The sequence below is a fragment of the Pogona vitticeps genome, chromosome 2, assembly GCF_051106095.1.
Source record: "Pogona vitticeps strain Pit_001003342236 chromosome 2, PviZW2.1, whole genome shotgun sequence".
NCBI classification, from domain to species: domain Eukaryota; kingdom Metazoa; phylum Chordata; class Lepidosauria; order Squamata; family Agamidae; genus Pogona; species Pogona vitticeps.
The window spans coordinates 173981237-174003520 of NC_135784.1; the positions used below are offsets into that span (position 1 = coordinate 173981237).

General features: G+C 40.7%; 1 protein-coding gene across 1 annotated transcript; it reads right to left on the reverse strand.

Moving 5' to 3' along the window:
• Window positions 1-556: 556 nt before the first annotated feature.
• On the reverse strand, window positions 557-21641 carry DSN1 (DSN1 component of MIS12 kinetochore complex). The gene is made up of 12 exons (XM_020779280.3): window positions 21464-21641; window positions 19263-19299; window positions 16970-17018; window positions 15324-15686; window positions 13851-13924; window positions 10480-10552; window positions 9089-9176; window positions 8569-8628; window positions 6847-6918; window positions 5212-5359; window positions 3926-4013; window positions 557-1454 (listed from the first exon to the last, which is right to left on the reverse strand). Exons 1-12 carry the CDS (start codon window positions 21490-21492, stop codon window positions 1357-1359), a joined length of 1179 nt encoding a protein of 392 aa, XP_020634939.3. The 5' UTR covers window positions 21493-21641; the 3' UTR covers window positions 557-1356.
• Window positions 21642-22284: the final 643 nt, after the last annotated feature.

Here is a 22284-nt window from a genome sequence, read left to right on the forward strand (position 1 = left end):
TAGTAACGAAAGAACACCATTTGTACTTCATTTTTTATTATTAATAAGTTACATGCCATCAAGTCAATTCTGACCTATTGCAACCCTTTCCAGGAGGACTGCGCAGCTTGCCTTAGACTATATGGGCTGCCTTTTTTCTGGGAGTCCAAAAGAATCAACTCCCAACCTCTGTGTTCTGCAATCAGATGGATACCTAACTCACTGAGCTATCCAAATTAAATTGTTAATGGTGAGCCACGTAATTAAATCAAGGTGACACCCCACAGTCCTGAGCCATTATCAGCTTTTTTTGACCACACCCATAAGCACAATATAAAAAAATAAATAATAATAAATAATAAAAGAAATGTAGGCCAAATCAGAATTGTATAAGGTGCATAATGACCCTTACAAAGTGCTATGTGGAGAACTGTTTCTAGTCTGTGGTCCCCTTGAAATGTGCCAGGGCCCTTCTGGCCCCCTTCTAGAATGGCTCGTTTTAGATGTTGTTGGACTTCAACTCCCCACAGGAATGCCATAAGATGAAATGCACAAGATATAATTCACCAATTGCAGATTTTCTTAAATATGTACAAGTGAAATGTTTATTTTAAATAACAACAAGAACATGAAACAAAGTGGTTGGGGGAAAAACATCAAAACAATGAATGATGAGATGTATATTGTTTTAGGAAAAGACATTAATATTCACAAAATAAAAGAGCCTGTTTGGAGAAGAAAACAACACAGAAACAACAAAAAAATCCTTTCTGAGTTTTTGTCTTGTCTCTAGCCATCTTCAGAAGCTTGACAACCAGGCCCAGTTATTAAGTTGTCAGTGTTTCAGCTGGTTAAATGTAGGAGATTAAGGAGCAGTTTTACCTGAATTTTTGTCTCTTGCCATCACATAATATAACACAGAACAGGAGGGATGTCCCACACCGTCTGGCGTTCAGAGAACAATAAACAGGGTTCACAATGCCTTTCAGTTTGAAATGCTAAGTTACAGGAATATCAGAACCAAATCATTTTTCTTTTCTGGTTGAATCAAACCAAGAATAGTAGTATTTCCTTCTTCTGTGCTCCCAAAAAAGCAAAAGCAAATACATTGCCTTTATTGAAGCTACACAGGAGATGATCACAGGGAGTCTTTAATTTCCTATCTGATTGCTAAACTGGAAATACTCCTATCATCCAAGGATATAACATGTTTTATATTGCTCCACCTTGTCAAGCTATGGAGCAAGAATGTCATTGCTTTTGAAGTGCAGTTCACATCAGGCAAACGGGGGAAGGCGACAGCCAAAAAATAACCATGATCAGCAGTGTTAGAGTGAAAGTCGGAAAACAAACAAGCAAAAAAGTAAGTAACCACCTTTACCCCTCTGGAGGAGGAGGAGGTGTTGCTAGCTTTGTCTTGAGCTTCAGCAGTTTTCGGGCTGGTGAGTTTTCTAAGTTGTTGAAAGTCCTTGATGCTGAAACAAAAAGAAAAAAGAAAAGAATTCTCACTTGCTTCCAGATATCCATCCTGATTAACTGAACATTAGTACAGTGGGGTCTCGACTTACGGACGGCTCAACATACAAACGTTTCGACTTACAAACCGCTCTCATAGGAATATATGGACTCGACTTACGAACTTAGATTCGAGTTACCTACTCTTTTTTTTTCCTTTTTTTTAAAGCTAAGTCACCTTAGGTTAAAAGGAAAAAATATCCCCCTCTAGTGGCAGAAGGCGGAATAGCAGTTTCCCATTAGTTTCTATGGACGAAAAGAGCAGATACAGATTAAATGGTTTTCAATGCATTCCTATGGGAAATGCAGATTCGACTTAAGAACTTTTCAACCTGAGAACTGCCTTCCAATACGGATTAAGTTCGTAAGTCGAGACCCCACTGTAAACTGCAGCAAAACACAGAGACCACTGTATAGTACATGTATAGCAAATTCTTCAGTCCACAGGCCTCCGGAGTTGTGGAATTGCTGTCAATTTTCTTTTAAACCAGACACAAAATGCTTTCATTCTCTTTCCTGACAAAATCTGCTTTTCAGAGTTACGGTAACATTCTGATAGATTTCAAATGTTTTGCAGCTATTGCCCATAACTCAGTCTGTTAATGTAAACATACCTATTTGGTGTAGATCATCATAGGACAGTGTTTGGATGCACAAGAGCTTCAGTGATTCTCTTAGTACAATCCAGCTGTAAGGACTGCACCTGGCTAACACTATCCCATTGTATTTATTGTAAATGACAAGGGATGTGATCCAGACTTGTCCTCTTGCAAACAGAAGTGTTCCTTCTGAAGATACGGTGGTGCCTTGCATTGCGACGTTAATTTGTTCTGCAAAAATCGCTGCAAAACGAAAATGTTGCAACACGATATTAAAAAGCCCATAGAAACGCATTAAAACATGATTAATGCGTTCCTATGGGCTTAAAACTCACCGTTCAGCAAAGATCCTCCATAGCGCGGCCATTTTCAGTGCCTCTTAAGCGAGGAATCTGCCCCAGAAAACAGTGGGTGGCCATTTTGTTTACCCGCCGGCCATTTTGAAACCACTGATCAGCTGTTAAAAAATCATCACTTTGCGATACTCAGTTCCCAAAGCAGGGAACCGAACATCGTAAAGGGAAACTACCCCATAGGGAACATCGCAAAGCGATCCCTTTTGCGATCGCAAAAAGTTTGTCACAAAGCGATTTCATTGTAAAACGGAGCGATCGCTATGCGAGGCACCACTGTACTGAGATTCACTGGACAAAGGAGATTAGGACATATCTTCACTGATCCTCTCTGAAGACAACCTTGTGCTGCCATGGTAGTTCCATCGGATTTACCATTTAGGTACAAGGAGTGAGTAATTAAGGTTGATGGACATACACATGGCATGACTATCTTGCCCAATCAGAGTCCAGAATATACAGAAACAATAGGGGTTGGTTCGCTGATCCTGGGCTTGTTGCATCCTGGATTTCTCATTTCTCTCTCCCTTTGTACAATTCTTTTTATTTTGAATTGTTTAGCCTAGTGATTTCTCAGCACTTCAACTACAGTATTTCATAATTCTATTATGAAGCTCAGGGATGAACAGTATAGCAAAAGACAAACAGAAAGATGAGTTTCAGGGAAGGGGGCAACATCAGTCATTAGTCTTGTAGCTATCAGCTTGCAATTAGACATGGGGGGTGCATTTGTCTACGAATACAAAGCCTGCTGGCACAGGTGGCCAGCCTGATTACCACCCATCCCCAAAACCTGCTGGACCACTTACCGCATGGCACAAAGTGTGCATGGCTGATGTCATCTCCTGAGCCCCAATCAGAGCAGTAGCCCAGCTGCCACAGCCTCACCTTCCTGTTCACCCAGCCACTCTGGCAAGGGGGCAGGAAGACAAGTCTTCTTGCTCAGCCAGTGGTTGGGAGAGCAGAGAGGCGGGGCTGTGGCAGCCAATCTACTGCTACTTGGGGTGCAGGAAATGATGCCAGCCACACACACCTCACACTGCTAAGTGGTCCAGAGTTCTGGGGGAAGGTGATAATCGGGCCAACCACCCGCATGTCTACTTGCAATTCATGATACCCACCAACACTGGACAATTCCTACAAGTACAGAAGAATCAACCCAGTAATTTGCATCAGCAGCTCAATAAAATTTGAGCTTGAAGGTATAAATTTAACAACCTTAGGAAACATTAACTAGATCAGACTAACAAAACAAAAAGTCAAATAATGGGTTAATTCTGCATAGCCAGGAGTTGATACAAGTTTTGCATTTGTTGTGTCTGGAAGTGCAGTAAGATTCCAAACATGTATATGGAGCAGCAAATATTGGGTGTGACAAAGGAGAGTGCTGGAATTTTTTTGTTGTTACACTGCATTCAGATATTTAAGACGATAGTCTGCATTGTCTAATTAAGGACTAGTAACTGGTCCATGGCTTACCAAGTCTTGATGATAACTTCCGAAGATACTGTGTAACATCTTCCATATAAGTTTGACAAACTTTTACTATCTGCTGCATTTCATCCAGCTAAAAGACACACATATTTTAAGGTTAAAAAACCCTCCTAAATAAATACAGTCTACTCTGATTGCACGCGCGCACACACAATTCTGATCACTCAAGTCATCTAATATGGATACTGCATGCTTTCAGAAGAGCCTTGAGAAGTCTTCAGCAATGGGAAACAAATCAAAAATCCCAGATTCTAGCCAACATCCTTACATAATTTGACTGACTCGTTTGTTCAAGAATCCACAAATTTTGAACAGAGGTGGTGTTTATTTCTGGTTCTCATCACCACCCATTATCTCAAGTCTCCTTGCATAAATGGAGCCATTATAGGGGTCAGGAGTTGCAGGACTTGCCCTCCTGTGGAGAAATGCAGACGCAGCTAATCCCTTCCCACCCCTTCTCCAGTATCAGGAGGGAATTAGATCTTTCCCACCAGCTAGACATCCTTTTGAGATATCTGTGATGTGCAAAGAACTCAAGAGGATCTCCTTGCATGACTGGAGCATCAATAATGATCTTGCTTGACAGATTATGGCTTTGGTTATGTCAGATTTTATGTTACTCAATAAAAACTACACAAAAAGGATAAAAGAATAACAACAATGCACTTCAAGATAAAACCAGCAGTGAGGATAAAACAGTGCAAAGACATAGAAGCATTAAACAGTCCTTAAAATTCTCAAGAAATGAAAAGGGTTTAACTCTTCTTTTCTGTAGTACTGCTTTCTCTTCCTCCATAAGGAAGATTTTTTAAACATTATTTTTAACAATGTCTATGATTTTTCTTGGTCAAATCTAATTGTACCAGTGCTCACTTACTGCATCTTGATGGCCTTCTGAATTTGTATAGAAAAGTAAAGAATCGTCCATCTGTGCAGCTTGTCTCCACCCACTATGCTGTTGCTTTTCAGGACATATAACCCCCCCCCCCATTTAACATCAGCCCTTCCAGCTTCATATCACTAAGTATACAGTATATGGCTGTTCGGGATAAAGAGACTAAGCACAGAATAGGAAAGAAAAACTTCTTTCAACCCCTACTTGATTAAAAGCATCACTCCTTACAAACAGCTGTGATTGCTTACTGGTAAGACTATTTGTGCTCCCAATATTACATCTTTTCCATCTCTTAACAATTCTTTGTAGCGCTGTATCTCTTCAGTACAGTCTATTAAATCTAAAATTAAAACTCACTTCAGCCTCCCCTACTTACCACTCGCTCCAGATCACAAAACACCTCTCCCTGACTATCTAATATCTTCTGGTAGTCTGGCTTGGCCTGAAGCACTTGAGCCTGAGAAGCACCAAGGTAGCTGAAAGGCTCCTCTGTTCCTTGATTCAGCTCACGCTGCTCTAGTTGCCTGAAAGACAAAAAGTGCACATTTCAGTAGTCAACATTATCATCATCATTTCTAACACCGTAGTGCAATGATCTTTTGACTGAGCAAAAATATTGACTGATAATTTGACACAATCTCCTAAAGAATACATCAAGAATCAAATTTATAGGATCACATCTGAGAAGGCTAGAATGACTGCAGAAAAAGAAAAATCTTATACAGTATATATAAAAGATGTTTCTTTTTCTGCAATCATTCTAGCCTTCTCAGATGGGATCCTAGGAATTTGATTCTTGATGTATTCTTTAGGAGATTGTGTCAAATTATCACATTAATATATATATAGGGCTTTGAATTCACACATGTTACTTCAGTAATCCAGAGCATGTCAGCCCACAAATCACTGCATATTATTCACTCCAGAGAAGGAACTGAAAACATACCTGCTTCCCTAGGTCTTCTGTACTAGAACTCAGTGAAAGAAGTTGGACCAGTTATCTTAGGTTTGCTCATATGCAATAGGGAATGAATGGGAAACAATCTTTTCAAGTTCCTTTATAGAATTTCAAATTTCAGACATCTTCTGCTTCTTGGCAGCAGGTTTCTTTTAGATTAATGATTGAACCAAGGTACACAAAATCTTTCACAATTTTTTTTTTATTGTCACCATTAAAGTTATGTGGTTCTTCTGTAGTAATAATTTTAGTCTTCACGGTGTTCAGTTCCTTTGGGACTTTCTTCTTTCATCTTCATCAGGAGTTGGCTCAGGCCATTGCAGCATTCTGCTAGTAATGTGGTATCAATAGTGTATCTTAAATTATCGATGTTTCTGCCACCAATTTTCACTCCTCTAGCTGATTCTAATCCAGCTGTCCATATAAGTTTTTGCATATGTACTGATATTGCCCCTGATACAAACAATCAATAGCCAGCTGGACCACTTACCCGTCATCTTGTCCTTTGATATTTCCTACTTTTTGTTAACCTGTAGCCATCTCTATGCTCAGAGGAAGGTGATAAAGAGCCAGATTAGAAAGAAGAGCATGACAATGAGCAACTCAGAGGAGGAAGGATGTTGATTAGGAAGTAGGGAAATTATCCCAAAAATCTCATAAAAAGAGGTACCAAATTACTCTATTTTCTGTTTTGGGTCTGCTTATTGTCTTCATCTCTGTTTGAAGCTTGCTTCCTCTCTTGCTCCAGGAAGCCATGAAATTCAGTGGGTGACCTTGTGTTCATCACAGTCCTTTAACCAAAATCTACTTCAAAAAGTTCTTATGAAGATAAAGTTGAGGATGCTGCCTCAAGCTCATTGCAGGACAGGCAAAATATAAACACAACCAATAAATAATAATGATAAAAATGCTCTAAGAACATAACAAGTAACATTGCCGTCCTTCACTTAAATTTCTTATCACTGCACTAATTTTATAACAATCTTCTCTGTTCCAATGTTGTATATCCTATTTCAGGCACATCTAATACAGAAAAATATCTAATGTTCTTACTTGGCTATTTCCTCAGCATTTTTCTTGTAAGTCTGAAGCAAGTCATCCCAAGCCTCACTTTCTGTGGAAAACCTACAGAACATAGAAGATCAAAGTTTTTTTCTCCACATTACAACCCATAAAAACTGTCAAAACATTACTTTTCTGTAGTTAGATGGAAATGCAATTGAAACAAAAATTCCAAAAAGATCCTTCACTGAGCACTACACAATCCAGTAATTTTTCCCATCCCACAGTTGGCTAAAATCCTCAAGTAATGCTTATTGACAAATCTGTCCTTATTCACCAAAGATTCCCAGATATAGTCACTAATGTTTCCCGCTTGTAGGTTCTGTTTATAATAGCTTCATGATGAATGTGTCTGGGGGGATTAGTGACGAATAGTTTATTAATTGGCCCCTTAATAGTCTCTTACTTCTCTGCGTGCCACTTTCTATTTTTGTAGAGAACTAGAAGGCTTTTGCTACTGATTGTGAAGTAGCAAATTATAAAAATTATAAAAATTAATATAATTCAATTCTTATTTAATTATTATTGATTCATTTATTCCTATTTTTCTTTATTATTAACGGAAATCAGTATTTATAAAGGAGAACCCCCTGTTCTCTGTGGGGAAAACAATACAGATATCAGGGCAGTTAGGAGACTCCATTCAATTCTAAATGGGCTGAGTATAAACAGAGTTTAATTAAAAGCACAGAAATCCTTACAAGCCTAAACAATGCAATCGGGCATCATATTCTATAATTTGTTTTCTGGATTTGAACACAAACACACTCTGAACTTTGCTTACTTCCTACACTTCTACTCTGTAAGAGATATGTTGCTGTGTGCCATCAAGTCAGTTCCCATTAGAGGGGACCCTGTGAACTAATGACCTCCGAAAAGTCCTATCTTTAACAGTCCTGCTTACATCCTGGAAACTCAAGACTGTGGTTTCCTTTTAGAGACAATCTTTCTCCAAACAGGCCTTCTTTTTTTAAAACTTGCTTTCAATTTTTCCCAACCTGAGATATGTCGGCAGACCTTTTTCTTTTTATTGAAGTTAGAAATTACTAGTGTTTATTGACTTAATTACCCTAATCATGCAAGTGACACTCTGCCACTGCATACAGATTTTCACAACAGGTTTTTGGCTTTAAGAATTATTCCACCTTCTGCAGAAATAATGCTGCCAAGTCTTTTAGGACTCGGGGTAGGCCGTGAACACTGGCACTTCCTTCTCTCTTCAAGTCATACCTAAACACCAAGCCTACAAGTTTTAAGTGTGGTTCACCATTATACCGCACCAATCATCATGAATTATATGAACTAGACTTAGCCATGGTGAAGGCCAAGAAATGAAGGGAAGAAATAATTTGCATCAGATGAGGGCAGAGGGAACTGCAAGCCTGCAGTGCGCTCCATGTTGAGGTTGGCAGAACTCTATCTCCAAAAGATCTGTCTTGCTACATTTTCATCAGCATCTCCTTCAGCAAGCACTGTGACTGAACAGAAATAGCAGCCATTGGAACTGAGGCCATAAAAAAGCACATGTATCTTCATTAACTTGAGGTTCAGCAAAGCTACACATTTTTACTTCCATGGATCAAGACTATACAATGCTTATGCTCAATGGTGAGTCATCAAGAAGTTCTGAAGAATAAAATGATCAATGTGATATGAAGAAAACGCTCACAACTGAATGACAGAAGTTAACCTGTGGCCCTGGTGGTACCTTACCTGGCTATATTCTCCTTTAAAGCAGCTACTGATCCACTCAAGGCAGGATCTGACAAACCCCTAGAAAACATTAAGATTTGATTATGAAAATATGGCAGAGGAACTCCTCATACTCTAATTATTAATTAGTTATGTCCTGCTCTTCCTTTAGCTAAACAGCTTGCATGAGTCTCCCACTCAGGAGACTAAGCAGGTCCATAACTATCAAAATTAACAACTTTGTAACACCTCTGATATAGCTTCCAGACCATGGACTGAAGCTAAGCTGAGAGTTCATGTGAACAACTTTCTGGAGAAGTGAACCCAGAAACATAAGAGTCCTGGTATTAGTTATGTTAAGAGTGCCTGGGATTAAAAATATTTCGCTTTGATCAATTTTATCATTCTATGTCGTTTAGTCGTGTCCGACTCTTCGTGACCCCATGGACCAGAGTACACCAAGCCCTCCTATCTTCCACTGCCTCCCGGAGTTGGGTCAAATTTATATCATTCTATGTAAGTAAAGGTAAATAGGCATTACCCTCTGGGGTCCTCAAAGCATTTCTGCATAGTTCCCTCAAGCATCAGTTTCTTTGTGTGGAGTCTCAACTCCTCTGAAAGCAATCTCACTGAAGGAAGAGACAAAGTGAAACCATAGTAGACAGTGCAAAATACCACATTAAAAACTAGCTTATATTGCCTAACATACAGGCTTTGTGCTCTGGGAGGTGTGAGATTCTTTGGGATATTACAGAACCTAAGAACAAAAGCAGTAATACGAGGACAAGTTTCTCTGAAATTTAGTTTGCCAGCCATTAACAGCCTTTCCTTTCCAGAGCCATGGAAGCCCATGTCACCAGAAATCAAGAAAAGCCTCATTTTTTTATTTATTGGATTTATACTCCGCACCATCTGGCAACCAGGCCACTCTGGGCGGCTAACAACAAGGCAAACATCACAATATCAAACACGATAAAAATAAAGTAATACAGACATTCAGCAGATACAATAACTAATAGGATAAATTAAAACAGATGGCTATAAAGATGATAAAAAGGATGATGAAAGGATGGCAAAAAGGATTATAAAACGGAAGCTGAGATATCAAAAATGTAATGCTCAGGAAAAGCCTGGTGGAAGAGTCAAGCCTTCAATGCTTGTTTGAACCCATCCAGTAAGAACCAGGTGGATCTCCATGGCACATAGATGTTGTCCATCGTCAGGTGTTACACGTGATGCAGTGGACAGCGTCTACAAATGCTTATGCCAATAATACATTTAGTAATCTAAACGTGTCGAGTGACTCTTCACTGTTTGATTACCTGTTGCAATACACAGCTACAGGCAGTGTCCTGAGAAAGAAAAAGCCATGGGCTGTAAGGACACTGAAATGCTTTGTTTAAAAAATATAAGCATTTGCTCTTTCTCAGGATGCTTGCTCTTATTATAGAACAGGGGTCTCCAAACTTTTAACCCTGAGGACCACATTGGATACTTTCAAGATCTTAAGAGGGCTGAAGAAACTGGAACGTGCATACACACACATGCATGCCCCCCTGCACCCGCACTCCACTTTCACACAGACGCATACACACACACCACACACACACAGGGTTAAGGGAACAGGCTGATAAAACAGCAAGGCGGGCCAGACATGGACCATGGGCTGTAGTTTGGAGACCCCTGTTATAGAACATCTTACGTAACATATTGAATCAGTTATATATAAGGCACTGGAATTTTTTTTCAGAGAATTTTGCATTTCACAAGTTTCCAGAAAATTCACATCACTGACTCTGAAATAATTTAGAAGCATTCTATTTCCACAACATATTAAGTTTTGGCTCAAATTGCTTTTGACCAGACTGGTCTATACATAACCTTTGTTTATACCTTAATTCTTCATTGTTTATATGAATTAATAAAACTTACCATTTTCTTCAAAAATTTCAGGATTAAAGCCTTCGGTCTGTCTCAGGGAATATTCCAGTTTCCTTGCAGAAAACTATGGCAGAAACATGAAAAGATTCTCATTGGGGAGTAGCATAAAAATCAAAAACTCCTAGAGACCTGAGAATGGATAGGGTCTTACTGGGAGAAGAAGGAAGATATTAAATGGCAAATGAAGGAGAAACCAGATTTTAGCACAAGAGTCTATGTCACACCTTCTATGGCCTGGAAGCCAGAAATGCACTTGCTGCATGAGGCAGTGAAGCTATCATGAAGTTAGGGACATCTAGCAGGAATAATTTCACAGCCAACAGGGACAATGTCACAGGGCTTTGGCAATAAGGTGGTACATATTTCCATCAGTGAAGTCTCTTGTTGCTGCACCGCCACTGCTTCAAGTCAACATGATAAAGGTTGTAGAAGGAGACGATACCAGCAAACAGTACATTCAATATATTGCACCCACCCTACAGCTGTGGAAAACACATAGTCAGGCATAGCTGAGCATGTTGCATTCAAAATTCTAAGATATATAATTTTAAGAATTTCATTGCTCTCTCAAACTTTTTTTTTTAATATATATATTTACGACTGAAATGTTATAGATATTCTGTCTCATCTGGAGTTGGTCTGCCACACATCAGATAAAATCGGTATGAGGGAGTGATCTTTAAGCTGCTCACCACAATCTATGCTAAGGAATATCAAATGCAGCTTCAGCCCCAAAACTGATACATGAACCCCAAAGGCAAATCTTGATCTACTGTCTCAGGGCAATTCATAGTAAAGCAGCAAGAGTTTTTGTTGATTTTTTTTAACTTCCAATTGATTAACAACAGCTGCAACACAATTATTCTTCTTGTTTCAGCCATCAATTATAACACTCATAAGAAGAAAGCTGGGAGTAGGCAGGGGTGGAATTTTATGGGGAAGATCTGAAAGTTCCGTTAATTTTTGGTGGGGACAACAAATGTTAAGGCTCAGAATTTTTTTACACCTATCTGTCTGCTGCACTACACTCTGGTTAAAAGAGGTTAAGCGTTCCTGTGGGGCAGGGGCGAGCCTGAGGTAGCTCTACCAAGCCTGAAATCACCCTGTTCTTGATCCATGCCACAGAGCCCATGCTAGAACTGATAGCCCTCAAAAGCCAAGATTACAGTCAAGCAGGTCTAGTTATGAGGGCATTATATGGTCTTACTCTGGAAATTTGTAAGTGGAGGTTGGTAATCTGTAGGGACTCCAGCAAGCAAGATGGGTACGAGTTAGCTTTAGTATCTTTCTTCCTGGCACTTGGAGGAATCACTGCCTTTTCTACTTTCTATCCTATTTCTGTGGTTAAAAAAAGAGGCAAGGACACTACTTTGAGGCTGACTGCTGCTTCTTCTGCCCATTTACCATACTCCTTTCATCAAAAGAGGGGTAAGACGTGTCCATACATGCAAGACGACCTGACTGCTGGGCCTTTAGCTCCCATGGAACTCTGTAATTCCCAGAGCATGGGAAAAATGTCTGTGCTCTCCAGTCATTTGCACTTGGGGAACTGGCAGCAACCCATCTGAAACAGTTTTTACTATGCATCTGTGTTTAAAAATGAGATTGTGAGGATAAACGTCCCTATTATGATCCAGCCTTGGTCCTATGTAAGCCTTCAGTTCAGAAGGGGATGGTCTCCTACAGTGTTAGAGAGATGGAGCAGGATAGGAGATGGATGCAGAAAACCTATAGGGCCTCTTGTAACTGCTTTCAATATGATCCAACTTGTCATTTATTTATTTATTTATTTATTTATTTATTTATTTATTTATTTATTTATTGGACTTATATACCGCCCCATAGCGCTACAAGCACTCTCCGGGCGGTTTACAAATTTAATTATACAGGCTACACATTGCCCCCCCCCCCAGCAAGCTGGGTACTCATTTTACCGACCTCGGAAGGATGGAAGGCTGAGTCAACCTTGAGCCGGCTACCTGGGATTTGAACCCCAGGTCGTGAGCACAGTTTTAGCTGCAGTACAGCATTTTAACCACTGCGCCACGAGGCTCATTTACATCCTTGCGGAGGCTCCTTCTTGACTCATTGAGCAAGATGAACAGGGACTAGGAATGGGATATTCGTATTCATATATGAATATCCCGGACCCAAGGTGGCCAAGATCTCAGTCCCGCCTCCCCGAACTGGCCCATCCACTTACGGCTCCCCATACAGTGCACACAGTCAGCATCCTGCTTGTTGCGGCAATCTTGGATGAAGCCCAGCTGGCACTGCTTTGCCTTCCTACTCTTCCACTCAGCAGCTGAGTGGGGAGATTCATCATCCCACCCCTTGGCTGGAGTGCCCAGAAGAGCAGGAAGGTGCAGCAATGCCAGCTGGGCTTCTTCCAAGATTGGTGTAATTAGCAGGATGCCGGGCGTGCGCGCTGAGTGGCAACCCATAAGTGGACTGGTTGGTTCGGGGAGGTACAACTGGGGATCCCAGCCACCTGGATCTGGGATATTCATATCTGAATATGACTATCCCATCTTTACCAGGGACACTTCCAACTATTAGCAAGGTGGAGACACGGAATTATAAATAGTCTTAAAAGGCACTGTGCTTTATATAGGACCATTAACCTATAGCTTGAGCAATCCTGTTCTGAACTGCCCACCTTGTTGGGAGTCAACACAGCAGCAAAAGTTAAACAAAAATGTATGAAAATTAACTCCAGAATATTTCTTCTGCTCCTCTCAGAGCAGAGGTCCAACAATCACAGTTAGGATATAATAGCCTCTGCATTAGGCATGTCCCTGGGCCAAAAGGAGCCAAGGCTCGTGAGGGGGAATGCCCTGCTCCATCAACATGGGAGACCATCAGACAGAGAAAGCGCAAGAGGGCAGCTGCTCCTGCAACTGTCCAGCAGAAATATTCCAATTTGCATACAAACTGACATTTTCCTGCCATGAAGAAAGCCTTTTAAATGCTTGACAGATTTAATTAGTCAAATATTATTCCATAAACATCTGTAAATAGCATTTACAGCACAAGGTAAAATAACATTTAAATTTTAAAAACTGAAAAGACAAACAGGGGTCTGTCCAAAGATGCTTACCATCTAAAGTTTGCCAACAAAGACGGCAAGTCTGAGCAGAAGAAGAAAGAGGAACAGGGAATGAACAATCACAATTCTGTCTCTCACTCACTGCTTTTCTCTGTCGCCTTTCTAGCCATGCTTCCAAGCATCATACAACAACAGCAATTTAAAATACAGCAAGAAAAGCTATACCAAACACAGGTACTTTGGTTTGACAAAAGGCATATAAGGAAAAGATCAAAGAACAAGGGGCAAGAAAAGACAAGGGTTCTGATATCACCTGGAAGCTTGAGAGGAGGAGTGCTGCCATTCTCTCGGTCTCGGGCAACTCCAGACTTATGGCTTTACACAGATCTAAAAATGAAACACAATACCACTTGAAGCCCAATATGACAGATACTTTCCCTGCCTATCCTTTAATCCAGTGGTCCCTGACCTTTTCCAAACCGAGGACAAGTTGGGGAGGTGGGGCACCCGTCCTCACAGGTGGGCGATGCAATGCTCACACATGCATGGGTGGGTGGGGCGCGCTCGCAGGCGGGGCAAGCTTACGCCTGCTTGGGCGGGTGCAGCACTCATGCGTGCGGCTGGGTGGGCCGTGCATGAGGGCAGTGTGTGCGGGAGATCTGTCTCCGCAGCCCAATCTTGCCAAGGCCACAGACCAGTACCAGGCCACAGACTGGGGGTTGGGGCCCCCTGCTTTAATGTATTTTTGATATTGTACATTAAATAGTAAAGTCCAATATTAGTGAAACGGCTTTATTGGGCTACCCTAAAGGTCACAAAAAATGTAAAGCCTGTAATGTAAATGCAAATGACCTCCAGATTTCTTTGCCAAGCATATCATGAAAAGCAAGTTGAGAAGATGAACGTGGGAAAGCCTACATGCTGACACCATTGATGCCTGCATTTAAAAAAGTCTTCAGATGAAACAGGAGAGGAGGTTTTGAAGATATCCAAACTTTGTTCTAACTCACCTGATTTGATTGACTGTCTATCCACCACATACCTGGCTTTTAACTCCTTTATGATTATTTCAGTTTGGAGAACTTTTTAAATTCAGATCAATGGCACTGTTATATCTATCCCGCATAGGTCTGAAGTGTTGTTCTCTCTCTGCATTTTTTCTTATTTCTTCCTCTCTTGGCTAACCCCCAGCAAGCATCACGGCAACTTCATTTTAACAGGCAGCTAGGCCACGGCTTGGCCTGTCTTAGACCATGAAGCCTTTCAGCCCAGATTTCTCCAGGTGAGCACAATTTAGGTGTGGGTCTGGCAAGAACAACTTCCACAATGAAGAATTCTAGGTTCTAGAAACCACACCAAAACAAAACAAAACAAAGAATGGTGCATGCCTACAAGCCAGGGTGGATATAAATCAATGATTTTTTTTAAAAAAATGATTTAAATCAGATATTTTAATGATTTAAATTTTAAAAAGAATTTTTAAATATAAATCATGATTTAAATCATAATTTAAAGCAATTCGATTTAAATCAAATCCACCCTGCTAACAAGCTGTGAATTCTTTACTCCTTAGCTTCAAATGGGATGGGGGAATTTTCAGTTTCTTATCAGGCATCCTTAAGTAGTACAATAACCTGCTAGTCAGTGAATAAGTAGCAAGGCCGGTCCTACGACTAATGGATCACCTACAATGGGAAACCCTAAGCAGAAAAGAAGCTTTGAGTTTACAATCACAGTTTTCTGTGTATCGCCAAGAACTGTTAATGCATACAAAGGAGACATATACCAGAAACATCCAGGTGAAGAGGAGGGAGTGACTTCCGTCGATTGGTGCCCAGCTTCAGGCTGTACCGATTCAAGGAACGTCGTGTGACTTTGGGGCTTGGGAGCTGGCCCAGGGATATGTGAAATGAGGCTGAAGTATGTCCTGTGTCAGAATCAAGACTCTGAGGAGGTACTTGGTTCGGGTTAGGGCAGTGGGCAACTTCATTCTTTGGGCAAGAGCAAGGATGCTCTTTCTTGCCCATCTCTGCTGACACAATGGAGTCATTGGGTTTCACAGCTACCTGGGTATCGCAGCCAGAACTAACTAGGTTATCTGGCTTGGCAGGTGATTCACACTCCATCTTCTCCTGGTTGTCCCCTTTTTCTACAATGAAGGAATGGAGAGGAAATACCACACATCAAAACTGATTCATTAGAAACAGCAGATCTTTGTTACACAATAGCAATACACACAGTTCTGAGTTTGAGTTTTGAATCTGGGTTTAATGTACGTACATATTTTGCATAAGAAAAGGCCACTAAGTGAAAGTATTGTGAGTCTGCCACTTCCCCAGATCTATCAGACAGGAAAAGAACAGTATTCAACCACATAGCATCCCTCAATTGTTTGATTAGAGCTCTCATTGCCCCAGCCACACTGGAATGCACAAGAAGGTAACTGTGTTTCTTCAGATGCTGGCAGGACCGCAGCAGCCCTGTCTTGCAAAGCTAGTGATGAATGATGCTAAAAATCATGTCCCAGCATCATCTGGAATGCAACCACTACTAATTCTTGATGTAGAATAACCTGCCTCTCAATCTACTTATTCAGCTTGGCACTTCCCAAATCACTGGACTGCAACTCCCATCATTGGATCATTGACAAGCTGACATGGGATAGTAAGAGTTCTAGCCAACAACTCTGAAGTTTTTCAGGTTGAATGTCATAGAGATACAACCCGATCATAATCACTCATCACATTAAAAAAAATCTTCTGTTCAGCTGCTTTACAGGACCAGCAGTCCAACAAATAAACCAACCACAGTTAAAGGAGTCTGCTGGAACTAAAAGATTTTTTTAAGAATGAAGGATGATAAAGAATGGGGAGTAGACTAGGTAGAATATTTATCACTAAATAGGTTCTCTGTGACAGCTGCCATCCTGAGAGCCAGTTCACTGCCTTTAATTCCAAAACATCTAGAACCTAAGCCAAAAGTCTCAAGAATGAAGAATCTTCTGCTGGGAAATGACAGAAAGCAATGGCTGGGAGCTGAAGCTGAACAAATCTAAGGCTTCCAATGAACTGCAAGTGAAAGCACACAGGATCATTTTTCCCCCAGCTCAGACATTTAATTGCAGTGCAAGGATGGCAAGACAGGACTGCATTCAGATGATTCAGTTGGGGACCATTAGCTAGCTACATAGCTCCTTGATTAGCAAAGGGCGAAGTATGCAAAGCAAACACATCCAAATTGGTTTAATTTACATACTTTAGAGAGGCTTCAGAACATTACCTTTTCTCCAGTCAGAATTCTTATTTTTAAAAAAACAACAAATAAAATGAGCTGTACAACACACAGCCCCTGGTGGCAGCCAAGAGTCAATGTATGCATTATTCATGCAAAAATAATTCTAAACATGTTCATCATTTTTACCCAATGCCTTACCAACATTTTTTCCATCTTCAAACCCAAGCAGCTTTCCTTGGGATGAGTTCTAAAACAGAAAATGAATGTTTTTACTAAACATTATAGATATTGTATCTGCCCTTTACCCCCCCGCCATAAAGAGGCCACAAGCTGAACAATAAAGGAACAACTTCAGTACTTCTGCCTTAATGCAGACTTCCTTCGCCTTACTTAAGAACATTCCTCTGCTCACAGGAATCAGCAGGGCTGGCAAGGAATTAATTTTGTAAGATTCCATATTTGTTTTTCCTAGCATTCAGCCCAACCTTGAATATTCTATGCAATTACATACTAGCCAAGGGCATTTCAGTCTTGACCATATTCACAGTTTATAGAAAAGCAAACCAGATGAAGTTGAGTGGGATTCACAGAGGATTATAACAGTTAAAAATAGGGACAATTATAGAGGAGGATAAATATATGGGAAACGGCCAATTATTCCACTATGAGAAGAAATGCTGTTTTACAGTATATTCCAGTGTATAGATTTCGCCACTTCTCAGTGAGCCTATGTTTCTTATAAGGTTATAATAAAACAAACAGGACATACAGTAGGCATTTTCAAATAATCCCAAATAGAGATCATTCACTTAATTTTTTGCTATACTTCCTTTGGAGAAAATAAATGAATTTTTCTTTGAATCCGTTTTTGGTGTTGATCGTGTTTACCGTTTTTAGTATGGCTACTTATTTGATTCTTTTTAATATCTGTATAACTACTGCTTTTGGCCTTTAAACATGCATTCTAATGATGTAAGATTGTAAGGCACCTTCAGCCCTTTTTAAGGAGAAAAGATGAGTAAAATATTTTACATTTTAAAAAATCAATAAATGTCATAATGCACTAGGTGACAAACGTGTGGCTTTCTAGATGTTGTTAGACTGCAGGTCTCATTTCCCTTCTCTAAATAGCTATGCTGGGTAGGGCTTATGGAAGCTTTGGTACAACATCATCTGGAGCCCATATTCCTCACACCTGGCACCATTGTGTCCAGACGGTGGCGCAATAAACAGTTAAGTCTCCAACTCCAATGTGACCTGAAATTACTGACCCAATTCAGTATAATGCACACTTGCACTTAACAAATCTAGCAGATCTTCTGCCTTGTTTCCTTTTCAAGATTAAACCATGAAACCTCTCATTTATGCTAAACTAACAGGCATCTTTTATCCTCACCTTTTCTGCTTCCAAGGCAAGAGCATAGGAAAACATTTTTTAAAAAATCCTTGGAAAATTCAGCTGATAATCTAAATGCAAACTGTATCAATTATTTTCGACATTGTTTCCCCTCACAGCACAGGCTTTCAGTTTTCTTTCCTTGTTATCGGATGATGTTCTCTGTGTTTATCATCATTCATTGTAGAATATTGTTTCCCAAACAGAGGTGGGAGAGCATGAACAAATTCCAAGGGCAGTGGGAGGCTGCAATTCTCATAACAAACCAAATATATCAGCTTAAACAACTTTTTATTTTCAGACTTAACATCACAAAATTAATTTAAAATAATTGTACTGTTTTTGTGTTTACTATTAATTTGAATATAAAATTGATTTTTGTTGTTGTTACATAGTGGATGGATGATGGTAGATGTGAGGAAGTATACAAATAGGAGGCTTTCATGGCCAGGATCTGATGGTTGTTGTGGGTTTTTCGGGCTCTTTGGCCGTGTTCTGAAGGTTGTTCTTCCTGACGTTTCACCAGTCTTTGTGGCTGGCATCTTCAGAGGACAGGAGTCAGAACTCTGTCCATGCTCTGTTGCCGTTTGTTGGATAGTTGAGTATTTATAGCTGTGGGAACAGCTTTGCTCCTTTTCATGAGATAGGGTGATGATGATAATCAGCGTGTTTTTGTTATACGAATAGGACACGGTGCAAAAAAAGTTTGGAAAACATTGTTCTAGAACAACTTTCTTTTTTACTACTAAGAAATGTGCAGGATACTGCCTTGTCTGCAGTCAAGCTCATTTTGTTTTACTGATTACCTGTATTTATGTTGTCTTCCACTGTAAAGGGAGACAACCAGCCTTTTAAAAATGTTTTATATCTTTAATAACTATATATTTCACAGAAGGTCAATAGGTATAGCACATCAGCACTGCTGCCTGCACCTGTTGAATTTCTGTCCATCTTGGCAAGAAGGCATAATATCGCTTATGTTGAAAGAAAAAAAGTAGCACTCTAATATGGATTACTTGAAACCCAGTCTGAAGTTTGCTATTGCACCATTAAAAGTCTGTACATTTTAAAGGCAGTAAAGAACAATTTTGTTACCTGTTCATGTAGATTCTTTGGAAGGATGTCTTCTGCACTGAAAAATTTAATAATTTGGTTTAATTAAGTCTTAGGCTTCCACCACTTCAAGTCTATACCCCATGCATTACATCTCTCATATCCATCTCTCTTGCTCTGCCGTCTGCTCACACAGCCAGGATCTGCCCAATTTTCTATATCTATACTGTATAATCATTCTTCCACTTCCATAGTTTTCAATTAGACTCTGAAGTTTAAATTGCACCTTCATCTCTCCCACCTCCTGTGCATCTTGTACCAAATAGCACATCTTCTTCTAAACCACTTAAAGGGCAACCTAATATAAGAAATTGCCTCAATCACACAAACTCCATCAGCAAAGCTTTATTATCAGAAAATCATTCAATCCACTCTAAATTCCAGCCCTGGTCCACTAAATAGGTCAGGGGTTTATTTTCAAGATACAACAGCTTTCAGGGCACCACCCAGTACAGCCATGTATTAAAAATTCAGTTCATTCCCTACAAGTGGTATTGAGTCCAGCTCTGCTGCCTTCTCAATACACATCACTATGGCTGGCACTGAATACAAGGTGAATGGCTTGCAGGAACTGCTTCCACTGTTCCTCCAACAAGTGGCAGTGCCAACACTGAAAATAACACTAAACTGCCAAAGATTTATACTTCGTGCATTTTCGCCATATAAAACAACTTCAAATCTCTTTTAGGTTACCTCCACATGAAGTTGGTCATAATTATTTCCATTTCAGAATGGAGTGCAGAAAATGGAGACAATACTCTGTGGCATACCAGATATTAAGACCAGGATAATAATCAGGAGCTTCATCTAGAATTTGCAAAACTATACTCATCTCTCTTCATGTCATTTCTATGATTACTTGGGGCAGTTTCACACATTATGAATGCAGCTGGAATCACCAGTGCAACATCAGTGTGTGCTAAACCAAATAGCAAATGCCACTGACAAGTGCACAATAGTGCAATTGGCAGCTGGAGACACTTCCTAAAATAAAAACCATAATAGTACAAAGCCCTTACTAGGACAACTAAAATAAGCAAGCAAGTTTTTGTGTTTTTCAGATGTCCTCAATAGATTAGATGTTAAATAAGAGGGGAAAGAAGCTGGCTGATGCTGAAACCAGGGGGTTACCTGCCTGTCTCTCCCTGATTTAACTTCTAGCCTGATAATTATTTCTGGAGAACTTGAAAGCTTGCTTACTACTTTGTGCCGCTTTGATTAGCCAAATAAAAGGATTCCTCTTCTGTAGTCAAAATCCTATTGATGTCCATAATGAAATCACAGAACATGCCACAACTACATGACAAGGTGCTAGTCACGTGCCCTATCAGGCACCACAACATTTCACTGCAGCAACTTGCACAATCTTTCTGCAAATGCGAAAAAGATTTCAGCCCTGTCTGAGAGCCAATGCTCATACCTTTGGCTTTTCCCCCCTAAACGTGTGTAATATTTATGTATCAGCAGCACTGCTGTGTTCCAACCACCATGCACGAGTACATCCAGCATACTATGAAGAACTAGCATCATCACAAAATTTAAAAGGGCAAATGCATTTAAGAGAAGTGCTAAGGAAAATAATCACAAGACTAGTTGGCAGAAGATGCTGGTTAGCCGAACCTGCAGCACATGACTCAAGACTAAAAATAAAAATCTGTTTGCATATACTGTACTCTCCATCTCCTTGCGTCCAATTGACAGTTGAAGAAAACACCTAAGAAACCTTGGCACCAGAGATGCGATACACTTGAAACTGGCATTTTAGGTCGGGATCTGGGTGTGGAACCAAAATGTAATGGTGCCCAGAGTTGAATTCGGTCGTTCCTGGTACCTGTCGTCAAGTCACCAGCGACTTATGGCCACCCTATGAGAGATGTCCAACAGTCCTTGTCCTCAGTACCCGCAGTTTAAGGGAAACTGAAGAAACACAGCCCTTCCATTTTGAGGAATATGGAGTGGAACCCCTGAACAATACACATCATATCACATCACATATTTATTTATTCATTCTCTCTCTCTCTCTCCCTCCCTCCCTCCCTCTCTCTCTGAGAAGTTGGGATAGCAGAACGACAGGCGTTCATTTAGCCACGCCAAATTTAATTTCAGCAAGAGGCAGCGCCCGTTTCCCTCCTGAGAAGTATACAGTATTAACTAACAAGCCTCCTTCAAAAAGGTGCACTCACCTGCCGAGCGCCGACTCTGCAACTTCCATTTTGTTCTCCCCGCGCCGCCGCCTCTTCCCGAATCAAAATAACCCGCCAAGACGCATGCGTACTACAACTTGCTGGCCTTCGCTCCCATAGCATTCTGGGAAGCACTTTGAGCCCCGGTGATTTCACCACCCTAACGCATGCGTACCTCCTTCTTTCGCCCCCTCCCGCGCTTAAAGCTGTCAGGCCACTTATGATGAATGATAGGCCCACATAAAGAAGAGGTTACGCGCAGCACTCACTTCCGGATTCCATGGAAAGGGGGCGGGAGTGGCCGTACTGTGTAGGAGAGCGCGAGAGAAGAATCGCGGGCGCCCTACATGAAACTTGTGTACCGCTCGTTGTCTCCCATCTGTTACCATTTTAAGTGATGCAATTATTACTTATGCGAAAGGAGCCCTTCGTGGTACCGCGAGTCTAGTTGTCCCGGATACACTGCTAAATTGTGGTCCTGAGGGTCTTTCCAAGCTCTTGGTAGCATAATCGTGACGCGGGGTCCCCCCGCCTTGTTTAGTCCCACCCCTCCAGCGAAACAAAAGGGAACTGCAAACACAGGTCTGCCTTTTTAAAAATCAGGTCTTAATTTGTATGAGAAAAAGAGAATTTTAATAATTTAAAACTGCCCCAGCCCTGTGCCCCTATTGCAGTTTGACTGAACTGTAGGTGAGCAGGAAGGGGTTATGCGAAGTGCCTTCTTATGCCCTTCTGTCAATATTCGTTAACGTGGGCTAATTCTGGCTTGCATTGCCGGATAATGGTCCCCATATAAAACACCCGATTTTGTTGTGGGATGG

Coding starts and splice junctions, on each gene's coding strand:
- DSN1 (XM_020779280.3), bottom strand. CDS start 21,492: ATGGAAGTTGCAGAGTCGGCGCTCGGCAG. Junction 19,300..21,463: donor GCAGAGTCGGCGCTCGGCAG/GTGAGTGCACCT, acceptor TAAATTTTTCAG/TGCAGAAGACATCCTTCCAA. Junction 5,360..6,846: donor AATGCTGAGGAAATAGCCAA/GTAAGAACATTA, acceptor TTTGTCTTTCAG/GCAACTAGAGCAGCGTGAGC.